Here is a 27,795-nt window from a genome sequence, read left to right as displayed (position 1 = left end):
CGGCTGCCATCAACCTTGATACCCAGAGGGTAAACCAGATCTTATCGGGATTTGTCCGGTTTCCTCACGATGTTCCTTCACCGAAAAGCGACTGGTAAATATCAAATGATATTTCGTACATAAGTTCCGAAAAAATCATTGCTACGAGCCAGGGTTTCTACCTCCTCCGGATTGAAAGTCGCACGCTCTTACCGCTGCTTAGGCCACCAGCGCTCACTTTATGTAGGTATATTATACTCATTTATTTTAATAATGTTTTGTGAGGCGATGTGGGATTGGGAACGTCAATACAATTTTTTTTTCTTTTGTTACTGTTTAATTTTGGTACTTATTTAATTTAGAAAAAAGGGTATTATTGGAACATAAATAGTTGCTATTCAGCCAAATTTTATTTTTAAAATAAATTTCTAATGAATAATTTCCCAGCATCTATAAGCGAGTCGGGCACGTCGTCCGCCGAGCGCACGGCGCTACTGGGCGCGGCCAGCCAGCGCTCGCTCCTGCTCAGCAGCGAGCTGCGCGACGAGGACACGCTGCTGTAATCACCACACCTACAGACTGGAGTTCCGCAGAGCCGATCACGCAGCGAAAGCAAGCGAAGTTTGCGACAAACTGACCCGACGGCCAAGGGTCGTTTCGAAGATTCTTAGGTCTTTGGCTACCACAGAACGTCTTTGTAAGACTTCGATAACTTGGGAAACGTTTTAATTTAACCCTTCTTTGAATCGCGATGGAAATTTCCATCATCACTTGGCATTTACAAAGAACGAATCTGGAATAAGGTATGAGGTTACTGGACTACTTCACCAAGTTAGTTATTTAGGTCTTGAAATAAAAATATTGCTACAGTTGGGTATTTGAAGGAGACATAAAATTCGTATATGAGGACATAAGACGAAATGTACCTAATGAAAATATAATTCGTGTGTAATAATGACACTGCCAACTAACGCAATCTAGAATAAAAATAAATATACCTACAGCATACACATAACGCCAAGAACATGATTTTTTAATATAACGTAAAATAATAAAATATAACATGCTTATGCGATAATTATTACTATCAAAGTTAATTTTGAGAGGGCAAACAAAGGTAAAATAATTGAGCTGAACATGACTTTACTGCTATAAATAATCATTCAAGTTGTAATAACAAATATTTGTCAATTTATGTTAATCTAAATTTGTCATTGTAGTTTCTTTTTTAAATACATTAACATGTTTAGTACTTGAAAGGTATACAGGGTATGTTTGACCATGGGGCTTTAAATCCAGAGCTCGATTCTACTCGCTAAACTGAGCTACTTTTATTATGGCACCAACCCAGAAATCCCAAAAAAAAATTTTACTTTTTCATACATTTTGGCTGATCAGATGTCGACGTTTTCTATGGAAAAGCCAAAACATTTTCCCCGATTTTAGGGTTGGTCCCATAGTAAAAGTAGCTCAGTTTAGCGAGTAAAATCAAGCCCTGGATTTAAAGCCCCATGGTCAGACACACCATGTAAGCATGACTTATTATGTCTCTAAATATAAATAGGTGGGTAGTTGTTGACAATAGACTGGGGTGCCAATTTTGTTGAGCATCTATCTAACATAATTTCAATGGCTCTGCCTAAGTGATTCATGGTCATCGGGAGGAGTGCAAAGGCAGTTCCTGCACAGTGAGTACATGCAGAAACTGAATAACAAAAATCTAAAAACAAGTGCACCCTTCTGTTATTGCAAGCAGACAAAATTATTATATAAAGATTAATTTTGATGAACATACAGACTTTTAAGTAAGTCTTAACAGTATTTTAAAGATTTTTAACTACCAATGAGAACTTGTTCATCGAGTATATGAGGATTTACGAAAATAGGATAGTGTAACTTGTAAGCATAGCAGAAAGTAACAAAAGCACAAATTTGTTCAATAATTTAATTAATCATGCTAGCCTTACATCAAACACTTACATTTATATTTTAAACTAATATTCTCAAGGAAGGTGTCTTATTAAAAGATGAATTGAAGCAATAAATGTGAACTAGTTAAACATACTGATTAGAAAATTAGCCTTAGAAACAGATGTTTCAACTTGAAATTCATCAATATCACATAAAAATAAAGTGTTTGAATCTTAGAACTTTCCATTTGATGAAACCAAAACCTAAGTTAAGCTCAATAATTAATGACACATGAGTTTCATTGACTGTTTGACAAGTCTATGATCAAAGCAAAGAAATACATCTGTTTTAAGTACCAACATATAAACAACATCTAATTTTTAACTACCTGAGCGAATTCATAGATGTTGTAGTTATATTATGTTTGATAATAATTATCTGTTGTCTATTGATGTTGTAGAAGATTTAATAAATAATATGTTCAAAACACAATCTTTTTTTATTAATTATCTTGAAATTATTTGAAGTGTTTCTTGAAGGGTACAGGCCTTGGTACAGGTAACTAAATGTATGACTGTACATGTCTCTCCCCCCGGGCAAGCCCTAGGTAGGAGAAATACTATGCAATATCAACTATTGGCTGGTGACACTCTTGCTTGACAGTATTTCAGTAAAGTACACAAATAGTTAATTGCCACATACTTAACTAAAAAAACCCAGCAATTCTAAACATTAATCATTATCAGTAAAAAGATAAAATGTTCTACAACACTCAGGGTTCTTTACATAATAAGAATGGTTGAACAGCAATTTGAATATCAGGATCTATAGGTATTTCATGGAAATACTTCGAAAAAGTGATAACTATTTTATATATACTCCTTTTAACTGAAGTCATGAGAGCAGACTTCATTTTGATAGCAAACACATCATTCAGGATGTGTTTCTTTGGCACCAGTCCTAGCTTAGTTAACTTGTCTAAATTGATCTTGAGATTTATTAAAGCTGTAATCACAATTGGCAAGTCATTCTGCACCACGCCATACTTATCCTCCTTTAAGGATGCCGCCACTATGAATGCCAGCCCCTCGCACGTCCACATCACTGGCTGAGCCTGCATTAGCAGGAATTTAAGTTTAGTGTCTGTGAGCTCCCCAAAGAAGTAACTGATTCCTGGCTTCTGGCAGATCCTCTGTAGCAAACCATGGAACTCTTCTTTAAGAGCTTTTGCAAATGTCATCTCTTGAACTTTATTTTTATTAAGATTATAATTATAATCTTTTGGCATATCAGGAGTTTGTGCCAAGTTTCTTAAATTTCCAGAATAAAGTGGTCCTGAAGGGGGTGTGATGTTCATATTCTTTTGTGAGTTGCCGACCTCAGTTGGTTTCCCATCACTATTAATATTTTCCAATTCCTTTGTAAAGCTATTAATTATGTTTAGAGAAGTTTCTAAGATATGATTCCAATTTCTTGGATGGCCTCCTGGCTGTGACAGTGTAAAGAGCTGCATTCTTCTTGTAGAGTCCATCTGAGACACTATCTTCAAGTCTTGAGCCCCTAAATATCCAGTAAATTGTGTCCTCTGAGCTAAGGCAGCATACAGGGTCAGACCAGTTTCTGATTCAATTTGAAACTTCATTGGTTCTGTCAGCACTATGTTAAAGATGGTTCTCATGGTATACACTGAGATGAAAAACAAACTGGTGTAGAACCAGAGTCCAATCCAAATGCTAGATCTTATCAAATTGAATATATTATCCAATGGAGGATCTTCCAAATACAGGCTGTAGACATCAGAAACAACACTCCGGGGCTTGTGGCCCCACAAGTAATAAAACAAGCAGAAATACACAACAGGCATTACAGAATTCTTAAAACCCATAGACAATATTCTTCCAATAGCTTGTTTTAACTGTTGGAATTTATTTTGATACACATGTGGAAACATTAGCATGGGCGTACTGAAAATATGTGCATTTAAGAAATAATACAGACCCATCCACATCCCGCCAAACTGTAAAAACAGACTTTGCTCCATGAGACATTGGCCATCATAATGTTCACATTTCTTTTTCAGAACATTAAAGTTGCTTTTAGCGAGAGATGAATACAGGCTCATTGTAAAGTAACCACTTAATGCATACAAAATGCTGAATATGGCATTTTGGGTTGTGAACAAATTCAAAAACATTGAAAACCTGGTGAAGTACTTAGGCAAAGGGACCATGTAGTAGCTGCCATAAATGTATGCTTGAAAAAACGAAACCAATCCAAGCAGCGCAATATTCAGGCTCATTTTCCATCCAAATATGTCATTGAAGGTCGATGTGAACCAAGAAAGTGGATGTAGAATATCCACCTGAATAAAAAACACCAACACAACAGCCAGAAATATTTGGAGTCCGAGATTCCATAGCACTGCTGTTACCAGTCTTTTGGAGAAAATTTCACTTTTACACTCCATACCGGCGTACTAGGTTATTTTGACGAATGTTCAATTTTCATAGCATCCGAACATTTAGTTTTATCGTCAAATATTGCCGATCAATTAAAACATCACTAATTTCAGAAAATGTAGTATTTTATGCGTTTTTGCTAACGAATAACAAAAGTAAAGTAAAATCAACGGTCACAACGCTCGCTAGAACAGATTGATTGACAGCGTTTCAAAAAACATCAAACAATATTTAGGGTGTGTTCAGATTTCAGATGTTATCATCTGTTAAACCCCAAATATACATTTTAGGGGAAATGAAACCATTCGATTTTAAAAATACAAATAATATGACAAATCCTTTTATATCAACAATTATAATATTATTTTATAACTATATTCATGCAAAAATTTGATAAATAAAATTCATGTAAAAATTCTGAACATGGCTCCGCAAATTTATATAACTTGGGGTAATAACAAAACGGTCGTCTAAATTTACAGTATCTACGCTATTTGGGTATTATCTAAAAACGTTGACGCTATGAGCTGTTAACATTTATAAATAACAATATTATTCTTTTCACTTCTTAAATATCGACCAAATTATTGTAAATTAAATGCTCCAATAAATTAGTAATTTAAATCTATACTTCTCTTAATTCACATCAAAGAATATAATACTCACTAGGAGAAGAACGATAGAGTCTGTGCGGAAAGAGAAGAGTCGTGGGATTTGAGGGCGCGCCAGTGCTATTTTATGGTTTTTGCTATGCTGACAACACTGGTCACGTGATTATAGTACGACACTAAAGGCATGATACTTGAATCCCTTTTGTTCCGGTTTTTTACCACGGCTTACTAAACGGAGCCTGGTGGTGGTGTCGGCTCGTCAACTCAATCCTCTGATTTAGCGCAGGCACTAGTTTTCTTTTTAAAACACTTGTTTTTATATCGCAGATACTAAAAAGTGACTGCGATTGACAAAACTGCTAAAACTAGTTAAGAATCTGCCCAATACAACTGTAATTTTAGTACCAAACAAGATACGAAGTCTCATTTATGTACTGCCTAATCTGTGCAGTCCAACAGTTATTAAAACCGGGTAGATCGGGTAGAAATTGGGCAATAGAACTGTAATTTTATCTGGGATATATTTCACCCATTGTAAACTTGACTTGTAATGTGTATGTGTACATTATTAATAATAAATATGAATATGAATAAAAATAGTGCATAAGTAGGTAGGCCTTATTGGGATATGTCCGGTTCTCTCATCTCACGATATTTTACTTCGCCGAAAAGTCACTGCTAAATATGAAATATAATTTCGTAACTAAAAGAACCTACAAATAAAGAAATATTTTATTAGAAAAAGTTTTATTCAGAACCTAGTAAACGAACTTACAAATAAAGAAATATTTTATTAGAAAAAGTTTTATTCTTTGTAATCGAAGTCTGAATTAAAATATTCAATGTCACTTATGTTTGAGCTAGCTTCAAAACAACCAGGGACACTCATAGAACTATCTTCATCTGAACTGGATGTGCTAGAATCCGGCACGTAGATTACGAATTCTTGCATATCACCTACTTAGCGGTCTTTTATTCGAGATACCGTAGGTACTTTTACACAATCCTGAAAAAGAAATTACATATAAATATGCATAAAATGGAAAGTATCAAGCCTATTTGTCAGTTATTTTAAAGATCATGAATGACCTGCATATTTATGAAAATTAATATATTTTGAATGAATATACTCACCGATTATGTACCGGCGACAAGTTACTTAGGGGGCTTATTAAATAGGTAATTATTTAATATTAAATACAACATTAATACCCGCGAATAGCGGAAACACGTACCGCGATTTTTTGTAAGTCGATAGTCGGCTTTTAGCCGTTTTCTTCCCGCTGACAAAACCGAACAATGTTAAATATAATTTTCCTTGTGGTTTTATGTACGGTTTTATCGTGTTTTGAAAATATTTTATACATAAAACTTGCGGTTTTTGTTAATAAAAATATACATTGACAGAAGTTTGTTTACTTTTTACAAGACAGGTGTCAAAGGTTTGATTGCCATATAAAATTTAAAATGTTAGTTCCCGTTTCTGCCACGACTCTTCTCTTTCCGCACAGACTCTAACTCCATACAAAAAAATGTCCCCTTCAAAAGTTCGTTTATACTACTAGCGCTCGGTAGGATACCATTGTAATTAGAATTGACAACCCGTTTAGCCTAGCGCCCCTAGCGGGTATTGGCAGTAATCCAGTTCAGGAAGCTAATGGTCCTGGGTTCGAATCCCGGAGAGGGAATTTCTTTTTGTATTATTTTATTTTTTGTTGGGGTCAGGTTTTTAAGAGCCCATCAACGTGCACACTAGCGCCACTGCTGAATACATTAAACTAATTTTTATGTTACTGGATTCGTCAAAACTAAAGCGGCCGTTTTTGTTTTGAGCTCATAGATTGACGAATCCAGCAACATAAAAACTAGTTTGATGTATTCAAAAGGTACTTAAATACACAATACAGTCAGTAGCGGCCACTTTTTTAAATACCTGTAAAATTTAAATTTAACTTAAATAATCACGATTATTTATTTTAGCAGTGGTGCTAGTGTGCACGTTGTTGGGCTCTTAAATTAGCATATCACAAATAAATAAAGAAATACGTTATAAGATAATGATTAGGTACTATATTTAAAAATTCGTCAAATATAAAAGGTTACAAAAAGTTACGTATTATTAAGATATAAATATTTTCATTCCTATTATGATTAGTGTATATATGTTAGGAGCAATACATATGAATACATACATTGATATGGCAAATGGTTACAAGTTGTTATTACATCTATCCGGTTATCGGACATTTCTGCTCCACAGCTCCACGCAGCGTTCTTGGTCACCGGAAAACTAGTCTGTATATGCAGCAGATACGTGCCCTTTGAGCTTTTTCCAAGAAATCATATGACGGGCCAGGATTATATTATTATCTCACGCTCAAGCCATGATTCACTTTCTAAAACAAAATAGTCACAAATTAAACAATATAATCTAACTTCCTAATTACTACCGTCGCTAATTCCTAAGGTCTAAATTTACCAGCTTACTCGTAAACAATGAGAGGTTTTACATCTATGATGAATTTAGATTATAATTTCGGACGCGATATAGCGTCCGCGGGACTTACGGGGATAGTAAGATTAAATTATTATATTTGAATTTGGTAATTAGTACGCTCATTTTTATTTAAAGATTGATATATTTCTTACCTTGAAATTATCGCTGTTTCTGGTTTACTACAACGGTTTCCACACACACATTAGGGCTTTTCATAATCCGGATAAGAATTGTTGATGAAGTCGCCATTGCCGGATACATAATACAGCAAGGAAGGAAGAGCGACGACGGTTTAAATTTAACTAAGTCTGTGCGAAGACGCATTTAGATATGTTGCTCGTACATATGAATAGTTTTTATTTTTAAATTAATAGGTAAATAAATATATTTCAAGTGAATAAATCGTTTTATATGAAAATTTATATTTTTGGCGTTAAATGACTTAAATGACAGCATTGACATTACAGACTTTTGTCTTGTCTATGTTCTTACCGGCCAGACTCAAATCAAGGCCTATCAAAGAGGCCTATTGATGCCTATTGACAAAGTTTTTTTTTTAAATTTTATCAAGGAGGGTAGAGGCACGTCTACCCTTCATAGATTTTATGAACATAGACAAAGACAAACTGAAATAGATAATAATTTACATATTTCAAAAAATAAATAATAATTTACATATGACTTTGACTACTTCATAAAATACAAATCAAAATATATTTGATAAAATAATTGGATTTGTTCCTAGAAATCGTATAGACATAGCCAGTTCTAGCAATGTTGCTGTAGTAAAATATTTTTATGGTAATTACTGGCAATACAGCTCTAGAAACGGAGCACACATGTACAATTATGAAGGGTCACGTCATTCCAAGGAAGTCAATAGGCCTTGATTCACATTGACTTAGATTGTCACTCAACATGTAAGGAATCTGTGGTCACTGGTCAATATTTATGACATTTACTTACTTTACATTTACACCCGTGAAGACGTGTTTACGCATTAATTTTTGTTTTCAAAGATCTTTTAAATGCAACATTTTATAAATGTTTTTCATTGATATCGGTCGGAGTTATGGGCTAGGGTATTTCATAAACAGTGACGTTTTCTCATCGCTTGGTTAAAGTTTATGTGGTCGCTAACTCTAGTGTCCTACATTCCTATGCATTTTACTCAAATGGAAGAAAGTTATGCATACGAAGTGTGTCTTTTTAAGGGAGTGACTTAACAGACGCCGGGAATGGATGGCATCTCGTCTCGTAGTCGTGTTTGATAGATTGAGAAACTCTGGTTATGTATACTTTAATTGAGATAGCGCTTAGTGTGGGAGTGCTCGTCAGTCTCGTTACTGCACTCTCCGCATGTGTTTGTGGATGCAAGAATTCCAATCAGAAGTAAGTTTACTGTTATACATTGATCCTATTCATCTTTCCTTACCTTTCATACATTTCTTATAAGAAGTTCAATAATGTTATGGTAAACAACAATACAAACAATAAACATTCTTTCTATTCATGTTTCTGTAGTGACAACAACCTTGGACTGATATTAGAGCCTTCATGGCACTCACCATTTTATTATTATGGGGTCATTCCACCGTTTCGGGTGTTACACTTGAACTCATAAAATAAGGTTTTAATTGATATTGTAACAGGAACTACGAGGTATAACTATTGATTCATCTACCACTTTAATAATATTTTCTTTTCCTGTACACACATAATTAAAGTAGAAGACCAATAACGAGAGAATCACTAAAAAGTAGCTGTTTCGGCCGTTACGCGAATTGGCCTATACCTTCTGACCATCAGTACCAAAATGCATATTTTAGCGAATTTTGTCAAGTAACCTCCAGTTTTATTTATGTCAAGTAGTAATAGTTAGTATAGTCTACTGAAACACTGAAGTAACACTTAGTATCACTTTTTGTTTAATTTTAATAAAATAAATTACCTGTTTCGGGTGTTACTCATGGTTCGTTTCGGGTGTTACGAGTACGAAATTACGACAGATTTATACGAAATTATGGCTCATTTTATTGAAATTATTGTATTTTAAATAAATTCGATTAAAATCATAAGTAATAGATGCTGAATTAGTATTAAATACATTAATCTTAACAATAAAAATTGTTTCTCGAAGATATCATAATTATTTTTCTTTCGATTCGAATATTTCCGAAAATATTCACTTAATCAAAAAATGGTCGATGGTGACACTTATTCATTTTGAAAGATCTATCCAACGACACCCCACACCACAGGATTAAAGGCGAAAAAAATAAAAAATATTTTGTACTGGAGCTACTTTAAAAAAAATTTTATTTTGAATTTTTGTGTTACTACTTTGTCGCCATGATTGATTTTTGTATCCATGCCAAATTGCAGCTTTCTAGCACTAACCACCACGGAGAAAAGCCGGGGACGGACAGGCGGACGGTCACCACGTTTCGGGTGTTACACAACTTCAAACTTTAAAACATACGACTAAAGCAGACGCTAAAACAATAATTATTACACATTTGAATAGGTTCACATCATAGCCTTTCTTTGGCAAAACATGTTTGGCTGTAGTTAATTACGGGAAAAGTTACACATACTTTTATCTCTTTTTCGTTTCGGGTGTTACTTTGAGACCACAGTCTAGAATACTCTTCTAAAAACCAATTAATCCATGCTTTTTTATATTTTTAAAGACAAATTATAAAATTACGATATTTTACCTGAAATAACTGCGAGAAATTTGTAACAGTTTACAGTTATTTTCTTTTTAATTAGTCTTGCCAATATCGCTGTATAAATTTAGTTTTACGCCTATCATTTAAAACGTTGCGATCAAGTACATGGAAAACATGTAAAAAATGGTTTTTTTTCGGGTATTTTTTCTGACATGAAGGTTTGGCATGTTTTCTATGGAAATAGGTTAGTGTTGACTTCTTAAACCAATTTTAATTTTTGAACCCTTGGTAGCGTTTATTATGGAATGACCCTATGGTGATTTTAATTTACATGTCAGACAGAAACCAGTAACAATGTCACAGCAGGACAGGACATGAGTAAATACTCTTGTTTCTGTAATGAGTTGTTGAAATATATGGTAGGATTTTTGTCAGGAAATATTATAGACGTATAAGCATATTAGTTTATAATATTGTTCTATATTTAACCTCTTGATGCCCAAAGGAATTTAAGTGAACATATACACCCAAAATCCATTTAAATGTATATAAATTTTGGCACATAGTAAAATTTCAAATATAGTGTGTAAAGAGATATATAACTGAAGAAACCAAGTTCAATTCAAGACCAAAATTAAAGGCCTGGTGACAAAAGGTGATATTCCACCTGGCCAATTTCTTCGTCCAATGTGCATTGCGTCTAACTCTGAGAGTGACAATAGTCCGGGAGCCGGCTGCATGAAACAAACCTCATCAAAAAATAGAATATACCTACCCTGTAGAGGTACCTGACATTTAGTAGATTCCAACGCACTTGGTCGGCCTAGGCTTAACCTGGCAGATTTTGTACAAATGGCAAAAACGTTGGACAAAAATTCATCAAAAAAAACCTCATCGAAAAATAGAATGAAACTTGTATGGTAGGATACCTGAACTTGAGGACAGTAAAAAAAAAGTGGTCGGCCTCACCTTAGCCTGGCAGTTTTTGCAGTCCGACCAGATTTATTGGGTCACGTGAGAGCTACAATTTACCTCATCGAAAAATAGAATGAAACAAACGGATTATAATAGCTAAAATAAGCCTGTCGACGTATGTCTTGGTCGGCCTCACCTTAACCTGGCAGTTTTTGCAGTCCGACCAGATTTATAAAAAAATCATCAAAAATTTTTTATCGAAAAATCGTATGAAACTTGTATGGTACGATAGCTGCCTTTGAGAACAGTAAAAATAAAAGTGGTCGGCCAAATCCTGTGTTGGCAGGTTCCTGTGTCCGACCAATTTTGTGGTACCACGTAAGAGCTACAATTTACCTCATCGAAAAATAGAATGAAATAAACGGATTATAATAGCTAAAATAAGCCTGTTGACGTATGTCTTGGTCGGCCTCACCTTAACCTGGCAGTTTTTGCAGTCCGACCAAATTTATAAAAAAAACATCAAAAAATTTTTATCGAAAAATCGTATGAAACTTGTATGGTAAGATAGCTGCCTTTGAGGACAGTAAAAAAAAAGTGGCCGGCCAAATCCTTTGTTGGCAGGTTCCTGTGTCCGACCAATTTTGTGGTACCACGTGAGAGCTACAATTTACCTCAACGAAAAATAGAATGAAACAAACGGATAATAATAGCTAAAATAAGCCTGTTGACGTATTTCTTGGTCGGCCTCACCTTAACCTGGCAGTTTTTGCAGTCCGACCAAATTTATAAAAAAAACATCAAAAATTTTTTATCGAAATATCGTATGAAACTTGTATGGTACGATAGCTGCCTTTGAGGACAGTAAAAAAAAAGTGGTCGGCCAAATCCTGTGTTGGCAGGTTCCTCTGTCCGACCAATTTTGTGGTACCACGTGAGAGCTACAATTTACCTCATCGAAAAATAGAATGAAACAAACGGATTATAATAGCTTAAATAAGCCTGTTGACGTATGTCTTGGTCGGCCTCACCTTAACCTGGCAGTTTTTGCAGTCAGGCCAAATTTATAAAAAAATCATCAAAAAAATTTTATCGAAAAATCGTGTGAAACTTGTATGGTACGATAGCTGCCTTTGAGGACAGTAATAAAAAAGTGGTTGGCCAAATCCTGTGTTGGCAGGTTCCTGTGTCCGACCAATTTTGTGGTACCACGTGAGAGCTACAATTTACCTCATCGAAAAATAGAATGAAACAAACGGATTATAATACCTAAAATAAACCTGTTGACGTATGGCTTGGTCGGCCTCACCGTAGCCTGGCAGTTTTTGCAGTCCGACCAAATTTGTGATACCACGTGACAGCTAGAATAGGACCACACATGCTGTATTCCATACGCATCATGACTTTGTGTACCTATCTGATGGGCGGGCGTATATGAAACGCCTTCTTGTACGTGCAGGTGATCCAGGTATACACCAAAGCTTAGTTTTCAATCGGACACTTGTAATATAAGAGGAAAAACTGCACGTGATCCTTCCAAAATTTAAATAAATGGTAAAATGTTCCTTCACGATGTTCTCAACGGGCATCTAGACTGCGTTGGATTGCTATCACAGTTAGGGCTCCGCGCTCCCACGCGCCGAACTCGTCACACCACACTATTCCATATTCCCTGTCATCATCATGATTGGCCACAGCATCTTTGCAGATGATAGTTGCAGCGACTAAAGAAAGTATTTTGAGGAGGTAGTCTACAGTCTACAAGTCTTACAAGTCTACCCACAGATGATTTTTTATTATGTATAAATTACAGGAAGTTCTGTTATTGGCTATGCTATATGTTCTCATGTTTTTTGTATATTATTTAATGTAAACGCTGTTGAACTTCTCAATAAATATAAATAAATAAAAATACACAAGATAACCTCACATATATTAAGTGATTATCTTATTGTTATTTCTTCGACTCGCAAAGGCGTTATGTGTCCTTCAAACCATTTGATCTTATACATTTCATCTCTTAATGTCCAGCCACAATGTGTTGCATCAAATTTGATGCAAGTGGATTCTGCCGCACACTGCCACATTGAATTTATGAAAGCCGCCCGTAACAAGCCATACGTCAACAGGGTTATTTTAGCTATTATAATCCGTTTGTTTCATTCTATTTTTCGATGTGGTAAATTGTAACTCTCACGTGGTACCACAAAATTGGTCGGAGACAGGAACCTGCCAACACAGGATTTGGCCGACCATTTTTTTTTTACTGTCCTCAAAGGCAGCTATCGTACCATACAAGTTTCATACGATTTTTCGATATAAATTTTTTGATGATTTTTTCATAAATTTGGTCGGACTGCAAAAACTGCCAGGTTAAGGTAAGGCCGACCAAGACATACGTCAACAGGCTTATTTTATCTATTATAATCCGTTTGTTTCATTCTATTTTTCGATGAGGTAAATTGTAGCTCTCACGTGGTACCACAAAATTGGTCGGACACAGGAACCTGCCAACACAGGATTTGGCCGATCACTTTTTTTTTACTGTCCTCAAAGGCAGCTATCGTACCATACAAGTTCCATACGATTTTTCGATAAAAAAAATTTGATGATTTTTTTATAAATTTGGTCGGACTGCAAAAACTGCCAGGTTAAGGTGAGGCCGACCAAGACATACGTCAACAGGCTTATTTTAGCTATTATAATCCGTTTGTTTCATTCTATTTTTCGATGAGGTAAATTGTAGCTCTTACGTGGTACCACAAAATTGGTCGGACACAGGAACCTGCCAACACAGGATTTGGCCGACCACTTTTTTTTTACTGTCCTCAAAGGCAGCTATCGTACCATACAAGTTTCATACGATTTTTCGATAAAAAAATTTTGATGATTTTTTCATAAATTTGGTCGGACTGCAAAAACTGCCAGGTTAAGGTGAGGCCGACCAAGACATACGTCAACAGGCTTATTTAAGCTATTATAATCCGTTTGTTTCATTCTATTTTTCGATGAGGTAAATTGTAGCTCTCACGTGGTACCACAAAATTGGTCGGACACAGGAACCTGCCAACACAGGATTTGGCCGACCATTTTTTTTTTACTGTTCTCAAAGGCAGCTATCGTACCATACAAGGTTCATACGATTTTTCGATAAAAAAATTTTGAATTTTTTTTTATATATTTGGTCGGACCGCAAAAACTGCCAGGTTAAGGTGAGGCCGACCAAGACATACGTCAACAGGCTTATTTTAGCTATTATAATCCGTTTGTTTCATTCTATTTTTCGATGAGGTAAATTGTAGCTCTTACGTGGTACCACAAAATTGGTCGGACACAGGAACCTGCCAACACAGGATTTGGCGGACCACTTTTTTTTTTACTGTTCTAAAAGGCAGCTATCGTACCATACAAGTTTCATACGATTTTTCGATAAAATATTTTTGATGATTTTTTTATAAATCTGGTCGGACTGCAAAAACTGCCAGGTTAAGGTGAGGCCGACCAAGACATACGTCGACAGGCTTATTTTAGCTATTATAATCCGTTTGTTTCATTCTATTTTTCGATGAGGTAAATTGTAGCTCTCACGTGACCCAATAAATCTGGTCGGACTGCAAAAACTGCCAGGCTAAGGTGAGGCCGACCACTTTTTTTTTACTGTCCTCAAGGTCAGGTATCCTACCATACAAGTTTCATTCTATTTTTCGATGAGGTTTTTTTTGATGAATTTTTGTCCAACGTTTTTGCCATTTGTACAAAATCTGCCAGGTTAAGCCTAGGCCGACCAAGTGCGTTGGAATCTACTAAATGTCAGGTACCTCTACAGGGTAGGTATATTCTATTTTTTGATGAGGTTTGTTTCATGCAGCCGGCTCCCGGACTACAATCTTTCTTAAAACAAAATGTGAGATGCAAATACACATTGGACCAAGAAATTGAATATGTGGAAACCAACCTAAAACACACATTGCAACTGTGTGAGATCGTAGAAGCTGCATTTATTTCTATATTCTCCCATACTGCAGAGAGATCTGTGGTTGCAAAATAGTTAATTTTTGGTTTTAGTAATTTAATTATGTGTTAGTAATTAAGTAAATTTAAGATATATTTTCTTTAATAGATCAGTCAAGTTAGCTTCCTAAAGGAAGTTCCCTTAAAAATGAGCAAAATATTGTTTTTAACAGAAGTGAGTTGGTTGGTACTGCCGGTGTAGTCAAAATCCGTTTTGACGAGGAGGCCCCTTCGCCGGCACCCACGACGCCCGCGTCTATAAAGCGGTTGGTCCCTTTTCAACACACAACTGAACTAATTGATGTGCTAATGCCTTCAGTACACTGGTGCTGCGAATCGCGAAAACGAGCCAAAAATGTTTGTGCGAAATGGTCTCCGCTGACTGAATTTCACCGCGATTTTGCAATTCGCAGTGTCACTACACTAGTGACCTAAATAAAGGAAATAATTGTTTAGTTTCTAAAACGTCTCACTAGATGGTGCTAAAACGACTCCATAAATTTTGTGGTGCTATGGGTGATATGATATGGGTCTCGAATTTGAATTTTGACTCCAACATTTGTCAAGCACATAATGTACCACAAAACATACGGCGGCGTAGCAACTCCATCTAGCACTGTCCTATTTATGATTTCGCGCCCAGGGCGCAAACCATACCGGCTCATAGCCTTCTTTGGTCCTAGAGTAAATACTCGTATAAAGTAACGCACGCACGAGGCACGATTATTTCTTACGTAGCACGTTAGCACATCTTTTAGTCGTTTGTGTTTTTCCAGCATGCCCTCAAAACTAGAGAAAGGGCTACTAATCTACTAAAATCATAGGTTCCATCATTTTGCTGTAACATGTTTGACTGGATAGCTACATGTTCCCACTTGAAAAGTTAAAATGGTAATAGTTATTTGTACAACAAGTGATCAAAGTTTGATATTTCTTCGAGTGCTTATTTTGAGTCCCGTGCAAGCGAAAGATTCTATAATAGATTCACGAGCGTAGCGAGTGAATCTAATTTAGAATCTTGAGCGTAGTAAGGGATTCAAAAGCGCACGAGATGTAAATAACTTTGATCTCATGTAGTACACAAAATTTTTCACCCTAAGCAGTGAGAACATACCTAGAGGGACAGAGATAATAGAACCCAAGTATATCGAACTTGTATTAGACCCTGCATGTTGAAATGACATTTGACTATAAAGGTCACTTGAATGACAAAATGACTCAGTGAGCAAAAGCGCATTTTGCTCACTGTTTTTAAGAAGCAAAGTACCCTTGTTCGAGCTGCTGAGGTGAAAAATAAATTTTAATGCAAGTTATTTTGTCATTGAAATTGAAGTGTTAAAATATTTTTGAGACACAGGGCCTGGGGCCTAGGGTGGCAATGACTGCAAATCCGCCACTGAGTTGACGACACTCTAGTCTTTCCATAGTTTGCAATTGCCTATATTCGCAAGATTAGGTACTTATTAAAATACCAAATCTATTATAGTATATCAATAGGTATTATCTAAACTTGATGCTTTAAAAATGGATTATTTACGATAATCCGTAAATAAATATCCACTTATCACTATCTAAAATTAATCAATGTATCTTAGATAAAATGAGGAAATGCATTTTTTTTTGTTTGGGAAATTAAATCATGTAAATTCATGTACCTATCCAGTTGAACATTGTTCAGTCGAATTAAATCATGGTCAAAATGTAACGATAAAATGCTTATAACAGTTATAACACATAATACTAAAACCTAGTATCTAGAATTTAACGTTTATGTAATACCTATACCTGCGCGCAAATAAGATATCGGCCTGTAACTATAGTTCGTTTTTTTTAGCATTAGAAAGAACTTTAAAGAAGGTAAGCGATCTTGACACGTCTTTTAATAGAAAAACGCTTTTTAAAAATCAGTAACTATTACTTCTGAAAGCAGAAGAATATAAATGATCGTATTAGATTAATAATTGTTACATATTTGCCGTAACTTATTCTTAAAATGTGTTTTTCAATTAAAAGACACATCAAGATTGTTTACCTATTTCTAATGCTAAAAAAAACGAACTATATGCTAAAAAATCACAGAATGTAATGCGATTAATTAAGTATGGCCTGGATTGTCTGATAAAAAGCCTACAATTAGATTATAGATATAGATTTCCCATTAATTTGGAATTGAATTACTTCTTAGCTTTAATCGCTTGGTGCTTTTTCGTTGCAATGTTGTCAGCACTGGTTACTGATAGAAAAAACCCATTAGGTAGGTAGGTGCCTACTTCCATAGGTCTACCGTTTAACTGAGGCGACTGGTAAGAAGTTATTACTGTCAGTTACAAACTGGTAGAAGGCTTGGCTGCAGGAAGCTGATCTGTATTATGTAAACCCCTTACCGCATATGAAGTCATTTATGGCGGATATGATATTTAACTCTAATCACAGCTATTAAAGTTCAAATATTAACAAATATTTTTTATTATATGCAGTAAGGGGTTAATTAAAAAGATGTAATTGATAAACCAGGTTTATTCACAAAAATCAGCTACAATCTACTATAAAATCACAGCGCAACTTCTCTACCAACTGCCTTAGATAAGTGGTCCTATATGTAGTAGTCACTACCAACATTACCAACACGCTAAGGGCCCATCTGGCCCCCCACATCTGGCGTTTTTAGCCCTAAAAGTTTGGCCCTAAAAGCTACCAGTGGCAACAACGCAAAGGAAAATGTGGAAATACACTTTCTCAGACCTCTTAACAAATTACATATATTTGTCGGTAAACAAGAAGAAATACCCCGACGCTCCTCTCTTCTTGTCTTTCCATTCTAAATATGTATTGAAATTAACACAGAAAGACAAGAAGTGGGTCGTGCATTCGTTAATGGTACTATCTATAGGTACATTAGTACTTTGAGCTGCACGAGCTAATATTGTAACCATTTTTATTTATGGTTTACCTCTTTCCTGTTTAGTATATTTTTCGCATGTTTCATTAACACTTGATAACAATGTAACTCGCATAGGTACTTACATTTATTAATATAACAGTTGAATGTGCATGGATATTGGTCAATAAAAAATTGTTTTATGTGCTTGATGATGTAATGAGTGATCTAAGGAATAAGGTACAGTCACCTGCAATAATATGTTAATGACCCAAATGGGCGCTTCTCTTTCGGTGTTTCTGCAACCTAACTGACCCTACAATGTTTACGATTAAAATTATAGTTTTATTTAACGAAACAGAACTAAAATATAATGTATCGTTAGAGTCTGTTCGGAAAGCGAAGAGTCGTGGAATGTATGGGGCCCAATACATTCCACGACCCCTCCTCTTTCCGAACAGACTCTAAATGAGGCAAAAGTTCCGTGGGGAAAACGTAGTAGGAAATGTAAGCGCAATTTAACATTTTTTAAGTGTTTAATTCATTCTCAGGTACAACACTTTCCGCAAGTAAGGTTTTAACCAAAAAGTTATAAATTTTTAATAATTAACGTATTGTGACCGCCTGTAGTAGAATTCGACTTAAAATTACCTACCCCATTTGACGACACCTCGAATAAGTCTAATAATTGGATATACTAAATACCTATAAGTGATGACTGTGCATATGATAATTTACTTATTAGGTACCTATATTGTGTAAAAGCGATTACGGAACTCACCCGATCGATGTTGGCTTTGTAATTTTTGTACTTTTACTACTTTCTAGTAGTATATCTAATCATATTTTTGTTTATTTGCGAATCTAAATACTTCTGTTATATTTTTTTAACTAACGTTTATTTAACGTACACGCATGTAGGGGAGACCGAGGTGAGTTGTGACAGAGGAGAGTTGGAACATCGTCGATTTCTTGGAATCTATTAACTAGAAACTAGGTCGCAATAGCGCGCGTTTGTTAGTTCATGTTACGAGCTAACAAACGCACACTGTTGAGACCTAGTTTCTAGTTAATAGATTCCAAAAAATCGACGATGTCACAACTTACCTTGGTCTCCCCTACAGTCGCCATCAGATAAATTGGAGCGGCCAAAGGTGCTTATATCTCAATACGCTCCTGTTGTCAAGGCGTTAGAGTGCACCTCGGCCGCTCCGATGGCGTCTGTATACCTTAGATTCACCTCTAGTTTGCGATTGACGATAGTTTTTATATTTTTTTTTACCGTATCAGAATGGTCATAGCATGTACATATTACAAGTATATTATTGAATTTATACTTCGTTACCCTAACGGGTTATGGTGGAAAATAAAATGTAAGAAAAACCGTCTGTCAATCACACAGCCTGTAGTTGCTTTAGTCAACTTTAGTTTAGGGTTCAGGGGTCGTCAAACACATTTTTAGTGTTCCGTACAAAACTTTGTTTTAAAGGTGGCATTACTTCCAATACTCCAAAATAGGTAACATCTGGTTAGATCCTAGAATTTTATGCTTATGAATCTCATGTATGTAACCTAACTACATAAAGCTTTTTAAATCTATGGCTAGCACTTCTCTTTAAAAGTTTTAACTTTACTAATCATTGCTTTCACTAAAAAAGTTGTAGGCGCTGTAGGTTGAACCTTCACTTTTTTTTTCAATTGGCCGCCTTTAGTGACATAAAGTTTAGCCTTTCTACAATTTTGTTTTTCCTGTATGCTGACGTGTTGCGTGTGGGCAGGGCGTCGACGCAGAACAGCCAGCGCAGCCTGCCCGAGATCCCTCAACCCGTCGGCCGCCACGACAGTGGAGACACCGCCTCCGAGATATACGCCACCGTCAACTTGGATGCTGGTACTACCGCCTTTTTCTTCAATATATTTTCTTGATATTTTATGATTAAAATGAGCAAAGTGCGTGTCATGCATAACGGAGGGTTCCGTACGATAAGTTTATATTGTTCTATGTACTTACGATGGATATAAAAAAGCACTGTAAACTAATATATTTATTAAGTCACATTTCCTTGAATTTGTTCAAATTTTTGTACACGCAGTTGAAAAGTTAGTGGGCGCAGTTAGAAACCTCAGAGTTTCTATTAAGGACTTATCTAATGATGTGCCATTTATTCAAATGTTGAAGAAGTACGAAAAAGTTTAAATTTGTAAAACTAACTGCAAATGGTAGCACGAGATCCAGGCTTCATTATAAAAATATAACAGAAGGCTTTTGTAACTTTTTTGTTTTCTGAGCCCACAATGTTAATCGCATAAAATTATAACACGAAACATTTCTTGTGAAAAATGTGAATAACTCGCGTCGAACAATTTTCAAATTGCCAGAAAACCCGAATTGCAAATAAAATTATTAAGAGTTATTATGTTCATAATTTGTATGCCTCTTTGTTAAAATATGATCTCTAAGTGGCCCATCCTAACAACATTCAGTCTTACCTTTGTATAGCGCTTAGTTGTAATTAATTTGACGCACATTAAAGCGCCGCCACCATATCGATTAGTTCCACAGCTGATAGCCAAGTTGTAGACATCTATTATCCCAGGCTAATCTGCTTAATTGTTTCGATAAAGAGATAATGTGTCGATTATTTACTTCCAGGAAACAAGGCCGCCGCAGAACCGTCAACAAGCCGAGAACATCCGTACGAGCATGCATACGCTAAGCTACAGAATGACAATCATAATATGTGAGTGTTATCTACGCGCTTGCTTGATTAGGTAACAAAGCACATGCTTTCATTCATTCAGTCACTCGCTGAATGGTATCGCGTCAGCTTGCACGTCAAATATGTGTTTTTATTTATTTTGAACTTTCGTCGTTTTAGTTTGCCGTTGGTTTTTGACAAATCAAAGCCCGTGTGTCGGCCACAGAAAAGTTTACATAATGGCCACGATCACTCTGTCAAGAGTGTAACGAATAAGAAGGGGTTTCTGACGGGAGCATTTTTGTAAAATTTTCTCCTGACATGAGATTTCATAATATTTATAAATTATTTTTCTGTTGGCGAAGTCGGGGGTATTTATAAAAGTGATTAATTCGTGAAATAAAAGTGTAAATTAAACACTTGCCTAATTGTTTTTGTTTTCATTACAGTACTGTGGAAATAACACCTGACAACCGGGAGGATGAGATAGCAATAGACGAGAGAGATGCGAACCAGTCTGGACCAGGTACCGGTTTGAATTATGTATTACATATATCTAATTGTATTTTATTACTCATTCTAGCATGTATGGAATGCTGCAAATGCATTCGATATTCCAATTACAATCAACAATATAAACATGGATAGGATGTCTACACTTATTTAGTCTGGCCAATCATATAAACATACCTGAGCTGCATGAGTTCTCGCGCGCGACTTCATTAAGTATGGACTCGCGCTCGAGAATGTAACTCATGCTAGACGGTCTGATTCGTAGTATAGGTCAGAGTTATTAATGCTCGCGATTTATCGACGAACATTTTGTTGTTACTGGCATAGGTATCATTTATATTTAAAACAAAGAAATACAGGATCATTTTTGGTCCCATAGAAAAAGTTGTTCAGTTTGACCTACCTAATCACCTCGCACAACTTTGCTAATATGGATCTAGAGCGAACTTAAGTTTTATTTTGTTTAGGGTTTATTTTAAACACTTTCGCTTGTTCGGAACTCAAATTTAGCAGTCACGGGCGAAAACAACCATGTTCTCTTGCAGAAATAAGAAACAACTGCTCCCGATCACTGATGGTATAGTAAAACTTGCATTACCTTATGTACGATTGCAGATTCGGTAGTGATATCGGCGCGCGTGGCGATCAGCGGCGCGCTGCCGTCCAGCCACGAGCTGCCGTACATCACGCCGCCGTCGCCGCGCCAGAACCAGCACTTCAGCGGCGACTCCACCGACTCGGCCAGTGAGTTGTCGTAGCACTAGTGCTTAGTACGCACGCACGTAGTGTCATAAATACATAAAATGCGCAGCAATCCATTTGCTATGCAGTATAGTGTTCGAAGACGCCGCATATATTAATATTGTATTTTTTATATGCATCGTCGCCTAGTACCCATAAAGGCTTCGTCACACAGGCGCGTTTTCCCGGCGGGGTATGAACGGGGCGCGCCGTTTTTACATATAAAACGCTCACGTCCCGCCCGGAAACGCGCCTGTATTACGGAACCTTACAAAACATTACATTGCTCCGTTTTGAGTTCGCTTAATATAGCCGTCCTCCGCAGAGGGCTACACGAGCATCTCTGTGCGCGAGCCGCTCAGCAACATCCGCGCGCAGAGCGCCGCGCCCGCGCACCCCCCCGCCGCGCCGCACTACGCCACCGTGTCCGACGACTCAGGTAAACTAATCTACTGTGTGTTCCTCGATATCTCGGGACGATGGGACGGTTTGGAGCGAACTCTTTATATATTATAAACACTAAATACATATATTACAAACGTTGGCAATTTGGCATATTAAACTATTTTGTAAAGCCGATTCTTTTAATCGTTAAAAATAATCCCACCTTATGTGAAAGTAAATGTGGACAATATAGTTTCTATTAATCTCCAATCGCAATGCGAATATATATGCGTGGGATTTTATTTCATCTGAATGTTTAACATACCGCATGTGTAAAAAGTTTCATCGGAGCCTACCTCTAATCCAGCGGCCGGCAGCCTCCCTGGCTATTTTGCATGTAATATTAACAAACGAGTAAAAAAAATAAAGTCATACATATTAACAAAATGCGGCCCGTGTCAACATCGTTTAGTACTATGTGGCCCTTGGCTGCTAAAAGGTTGCCGACCGCTGCTCTAATCTGAATACGGTGTCAGAGTGCAGTTTGTGTGCAGACGAGATGTACGCGGCCATCGAGGAGGCGGCGGCGGGGTCGGGCTCCGACACGTACGCGCAGATCCCCGAGCCGCGCCGCCGCTCCGCGCGGGGCCCGCCCGACGACCACCACGCCAGGTACTCACTGCTGATAACTACCGCCTACTCACCTACTACGCTCACCCATTTTCTATTCACATCAAACTGCTTAACCTCCTAAGGCCCACTTGCACCATTCCGCTAACCCGGGATTAATCAGTTAAACCGTTAACCTGATGTCAAATTGTACTGGTAACCATGGTAACGCCAGGTTTAACCGATTAACCCCGGGTTAGTGGAATGGTGCAATTGGGCCTAAGTGTAAGGCCTGAGTGGACGCTCGAGTTGAGCGTGCAGCGGGGCGGGCCGTGCGGCGTGCATGTTAAACAAAATGCAAACGTATAGGAGCGGCCTTAGTGCACGCTGCTCAAATCACATGTGAGCCCGACGCCACGCTGCACGCCCCGCCGAACGCTCCGCTTCGAGCGTCCACTCAGGCCTTACACTTAGGCCCAGCCATATATTGAAAAAACCAAAATTTGGCACAAAAATTTGAACCTATAGTGTAGGAAATAGAGTTGATATTGCGTTGTATAAAAATGGAACGAAACAAAGCAAAAGCGACTATTCCATTATAAAATTACACGGATTACACCCTCGATAATGTAACTACAGTAGGAGCATTCCATGAAATTGTCTACCATTTGTCCCGTACAAACGCGAATTTCTGAAGATTTGCAGGTACAAGAGTTTCCTTTTCTATGACAAATGGTCAAAATTATGCACAGAAAAATAATTGACTACTTTAAATGCCGAAAAAAAAGTCGCAACACAGGAAATAAAATGCGTTTGTACGGGACAGCCCGTGGACTGCTCCAGTATAAAACGGCACTGTGAGATGCAGCGCTTTCCCATGGATGCGGATTGCGACTACCGTATAAGAAGTTCGTATTCCTTTTACATTAATATATGCTTAGTCAAAATATATGGCTTGGCCGTTTCATATGGGCGGAAGGTAAAGGATGTTCATTACTTTTCTGTTATAAAATAGTTATTGTAGTAACGAAACGGCCAAGCCACGTATTTTGTTTAAGGTAGGGTTTGTGATATTAGGGCGTGTGGAGTTAGAAGCTTGGCTCTACTAAAGAGAATTTAAACTAGAGGAACATTGTCAAAGTAAATTATGCAATCAGTACATTTACCGCCATCTTTCGACACAAATGATTAGGTAAAACTTATAGAACGCCAGTTGACTTTAATTCTTATTTTTTCACTGATATGTGTTCAATTTGTTAAATGTCAAAAAGTATCGCCATCTACTCGAGGATAGGCAAAACGTATGGTGCCATCTTTTCGAGCGATGGCGTCATACATTTGGATTACTCTCGAGTAGATGGCGATACTTTTTGAATTTTTTGACATGACATTAATATTTATATGTAGATAAAATATTTTTTTATCATTTTCATATATATATATATTATATACCTTACTTTTTTTACTATTTTTAGAAGAAGTGCGCCGCCTGAGATAGGCGCATCCTCGTCTAACGGGACTCATTCGAGACAAGGTATGCTCTTTGCTTTTAATTAATCAACTATGTGTATCATTTGTTGGATAGATTCATCGTTCAAAATTGTGATTTACAAACTACTAGAATACTCAAAGTGTAATGCTTTTACAGCTTCATCGTCGTCGTGCTCGAACTCGACGGGCGCGCTGGGCTCGCCCAAGCCGGAGAAGCGCCAGGCCAACTCCCCGCTGCCGCCTCCGCCGGCCGCCTCCGCCACCGCCACCGCCTCCGCCACCGCCCATCCCCAAGCCAAGCACCAACGCATCTCTAGCACCGGTCAGTCAATTAATACGAAATTATTCCGATCAATAACCTATAAAATCCTATTTTACCTGATCAAAAACGGATTTCACCGATCGAATCTGAAGTAAAAATACTTCGTGGTCGGAAAAATACGGTCGGTACTTCAGATTCGATCTGTGCAAAGAATGTTTATTAAGGCTTCATAGTAGTTTCCTCTGTCTCCAGGTGATCTCTTCAACAACGACAAGCTCCGCCGGAGCCTCAACGAGAAGCACCAGCGAAACAACAGCTGCGTCAGCTCGTCCGACTTCTACGGCTGCAACTACCCCGTCGACAAGCACCGCTTCAGCTCCGGCGACCTCATCCGGCCGCTCGTCGCCAAGGAGATCGACATCGAGCGGCCCGACCCGCCCGACCCCCGCGGCAGCCCCGCGCGCAACCTCGACGACATGTACGCCAAGGTCGTGAAGAAGGCCAAGGGGAAACTCCACGACGAGCCCCGCCACGACCACGCCGAGCCGCGCGCGCCGCACTACCGCGCCGACGACCCCGGCTACGAGACCATCGACAGGAACAAGGCCAACCACGGCTACGAGACCATCGCGCACAAGGAGCGCAAGGTGTCCCAGAACCAGGACCCCGGCTACGAGACGGTAAAAGACGTTAACAAATCCGCGCCCAATTCCAACTTCGCCAATAACAACATGCTCGGCAAGTCGAACCACGTCTCCGACGGCGGTCCCGACAGCCTGGTCGGCAGCGACGCCGGGTACGAGCACATCTCCAAGATGGACAACGGCGCCTCGGACTCCGAGCCCAACTACGAGGTGCTCCGCAACCAGCCGCCGACGCCGCCCTACGCCACCATCGCGCCCACCTACTCCACCGTCAACAAGCGGCCCGGCAAGTACGCCGACTGGCCCAACAACAACGGCGACCTCGTCGAGTCCACCTACGAGTCCATGCCGCACGACCCGCTCTACAAGGGCAGCGGCAGCGAGTCCGACCCCAACTACGAGTCCGTCCGCCCGAAGGACCCCAACTACGACGACGTGCGGACGAGGGACCCCGACTACGAATCGCTGAGACTCAAGGACCCGAAATACGAATCCGTGCGGTCGAAAGCCTCCAAAAGCGACTCGATGAGGTCCAAGAAGGATCCGAACTACGAGAGCGTTAAGTATTTCGAGTTGTCTAAAAAGGAACCGCCGTACGAGGAGGTAAATAACGCGGCGGGGGGCGCCCAGGTGGAGCGCTCGGACTCGGGCGCCGGCTACGAGCGCATCGCGCCGCGCGACCACCAGCAGCAGCAGCACCAGCACCACCAGCAGCAGCACCACCAGCACCACCAGCAGCAGCACCACCAGCACCACCAGCAGCAGCAGCCCGCCGGCCCCGGCACCGACCACGTCAGCGATTACTTTCAAGTCTAAACAAGCACCCGACGATGGAGGTGGCGCCGTCCGTGCCCTACACCTTGACGGTTACCCGTCGTGCGAGATTTTAATATGAAATTTTCGTAACACCGAACGATTAGGAGTTTTGAGATTGTGCTTTTTTAATTTATTTGTCATATTTTATACAAATTAAATTGTCTACAATTTGTAATACCTCAAAGATGGAAGATTTAATCGAGAATTATCTTCGCTAGGTATCTGTGATATATGTATATTATTATGATTATTTTACTTTTGAAAGATGACGCGGTAGAATATATTATGAGTAACGTGGTGAGTTATGTTCGTTCGTAATCTCCATAAAGTAGTGTGTTCATAAAATAAGAGTTACGATTACGAGATCTGTATACCGATGTAGGTATACTGCATGTACAAACATAGATTGTATATGACGACAATGTAATTTATGATATATCTGATTATTTACTTAAGATTAAACGTACTTGGAGTGTCGGAGATACTTAGTGTCTTGAGTGTTAAGATAGTTTGCATAGTGTTGGTGACACGAGGGGACATGAGGAGGGACTGAGTGGAAGGGACAGTATTCGCCTAACACTGCCTTGTGTCTTCGATCAAATACATCCTACTCGAAACTACGTCTGCAAAGCAATCTTAACAAACAGTATTAAAGTTCCAATTGATTGTCGCTTTCGAGTAGAGATGTTATTTTATATCACTTAAATGTATATCTGAGTGGCACAGTAAATGCATCATACTGCGCTGGGTAACCTTACGTACAAATTTATATTTGCGAGTCCCTATGTAGCATGGTTCGTTTGCTCTGCCGACCTCTATTTAGTGGTGACTATTATTATATTTTCTAATAATTTATGTTCCATGTTGTTATGTTGAATTTGTTATTGAAATATTATTTAAGAGTATTAAATAATTATTTGGTGTCATAACTTTTACATTTGTTGGTAAGAGTTGATTTTTGTGAATAGTACCTGAGCATATTGTTTTACTTTCATCATAATGGACTGACACCTCTACATTCACGCATTAAATTATATAAAAAGCTTGTGCCCTTGATTTGTACTCATTTATCGGAAGCTTGATTCCAAACAGCACAATGCCATTGATATTATTCTACCTTTTTGTAACATTTATAGCTTTTTTAATATGTATAAGTTATGTGATAAACGAACACCATTTTTATACCTATAAAATTTCCAGTTATAGTGCAGTATTAATTAAAAAAACTTAAAATTGTACAATATTCCACAAAACAAATCATTCCAGGTGTAATATTTAATAGATCCATCAATGACTATAAATAATATTTAATGGAATTAAAAATATGCCATAAACGGTTTTTCTTTTTTCTATTTCTACATTTTCTACTAATTCAATTCTTTTGTAGGTACTTTGCATTTATTTCTAAGTCACTTGTAGTGAATGTGGCAGCAGTGAAAATATTTCATGCGACCAGATAATTGCACCATGCATTTTAAGAAGAGATTGCCACAGAAGGCTCAGAGGGCCTACCGCGAATCACTTTCGACGTGTTGCCTCCCTGCCACACTTACGTACTAATTTACAAGTGCGACAGAGAGGCAACACGTCGAACGTGGTTCGCGGTAAGCCCTCAGGTTGTTCTCAGAAAAACTGTTTGATATGTTGTCCACGGACAGTTTCTTCCACCACACCGCTCGCCGTCTGTGGTCATACTCGCA

At 38.0% G+C, this 27,795-nt stretch overlaps 3 protein-coding genes across 4 annotated transcripts in view; 2 read left to right on the top strand and 1 right to left on the bottom strand.

Moving 5' to 3' along the window:
* The window catches only part of LOC134675484 (protein unc-80 homolog), a 77,554-nt gene extending 75,172 nt beyond the window's left edge, over positions 1-2,382 (top strand). The window contains exon 68 of the mRNA XM_063533750.1: positions 427-2,382. Within this exon, the coding sequence (XP_063389820.1) occupies positions 427-542 (116 nt within the window). The 3' untranslated portion in view covers positions 543-2,382. The remainder of the gene's footprint in view (positions 1-426) is intronic.
* Positions 2,383-2,484: 102 nt separating this feature from the next.
* LOC134675403 (nucleoporin NDC1) lies at positions 2,485-4,522 on the bottom strand. The gene has a single exon (XM_063533614.1). It carries the CDS (start codon positions 4,355-4,357, stop codon positions 2,663-2,665), a length of 1,695 nt encoding a protein of 564 aa, XP_063389684.1. The 5' UTR covers positions 4,358-4,522; the 3' UTR covers positions 2,485-2,662.
* Positions 4,523-8,416: 3,894 nt separating this feature from the next.
* LOC134675226 (uncharacterized) lies at positions 8,417-27,434 on the top strand. Of its 2 annotated transcripts, XM_063533444.1 has the most exons (11): positions 8,417-8,849; positions 15,232-15,324; positions 19,715-19,827; positions 20,590-20,677; positions 21,085-21,161; positions 21,764-21,892; positions 22,215-22,328; positions 22,828-22,945; positions 24,358-24,416; positions 24,531-24,695; positions 24,888-27,434. In XM_063533444.1, exons 1-11 carry the CDS (start codon positions 8,749-8,751, stop codon positions 26,093-26,095), a joined length of 2,265 nt encoding a protein of 754 aa, XP_063389514.1. In that variant the 5' UTR covers positions 8,417-8,748; the 3' UTR covers positions 26,096-27,434. The 2 variants fall into 2 exon arrangements, with proteins under 2 accessions (XP_063389514.1, XP_063389524.1); XM_063533454.1 differs by lacking the exon at positions 15,232-15,324.
* Positions 27,435-27,795: the final 361 nt, after the last annotated feature.

This window comes from Cydia fagiglandana, chromosome 2, assembly GCF_963556715.1.
Source record: "Cydia fagiglandana chromosome 2, ilCydFagi1.1, whole genome shotgun sequence".
Classification (NCBI taxonomy): domain Eukaryota; kingdom Metazoa; phylum Arthropoda; class Insecta; order Lepidoptera; family Tortricidae; genus Cydia; species Cydia fagiglandana.
This window is presented reverse-complemented; position numbering and strand designations above follow the sequence as displayed.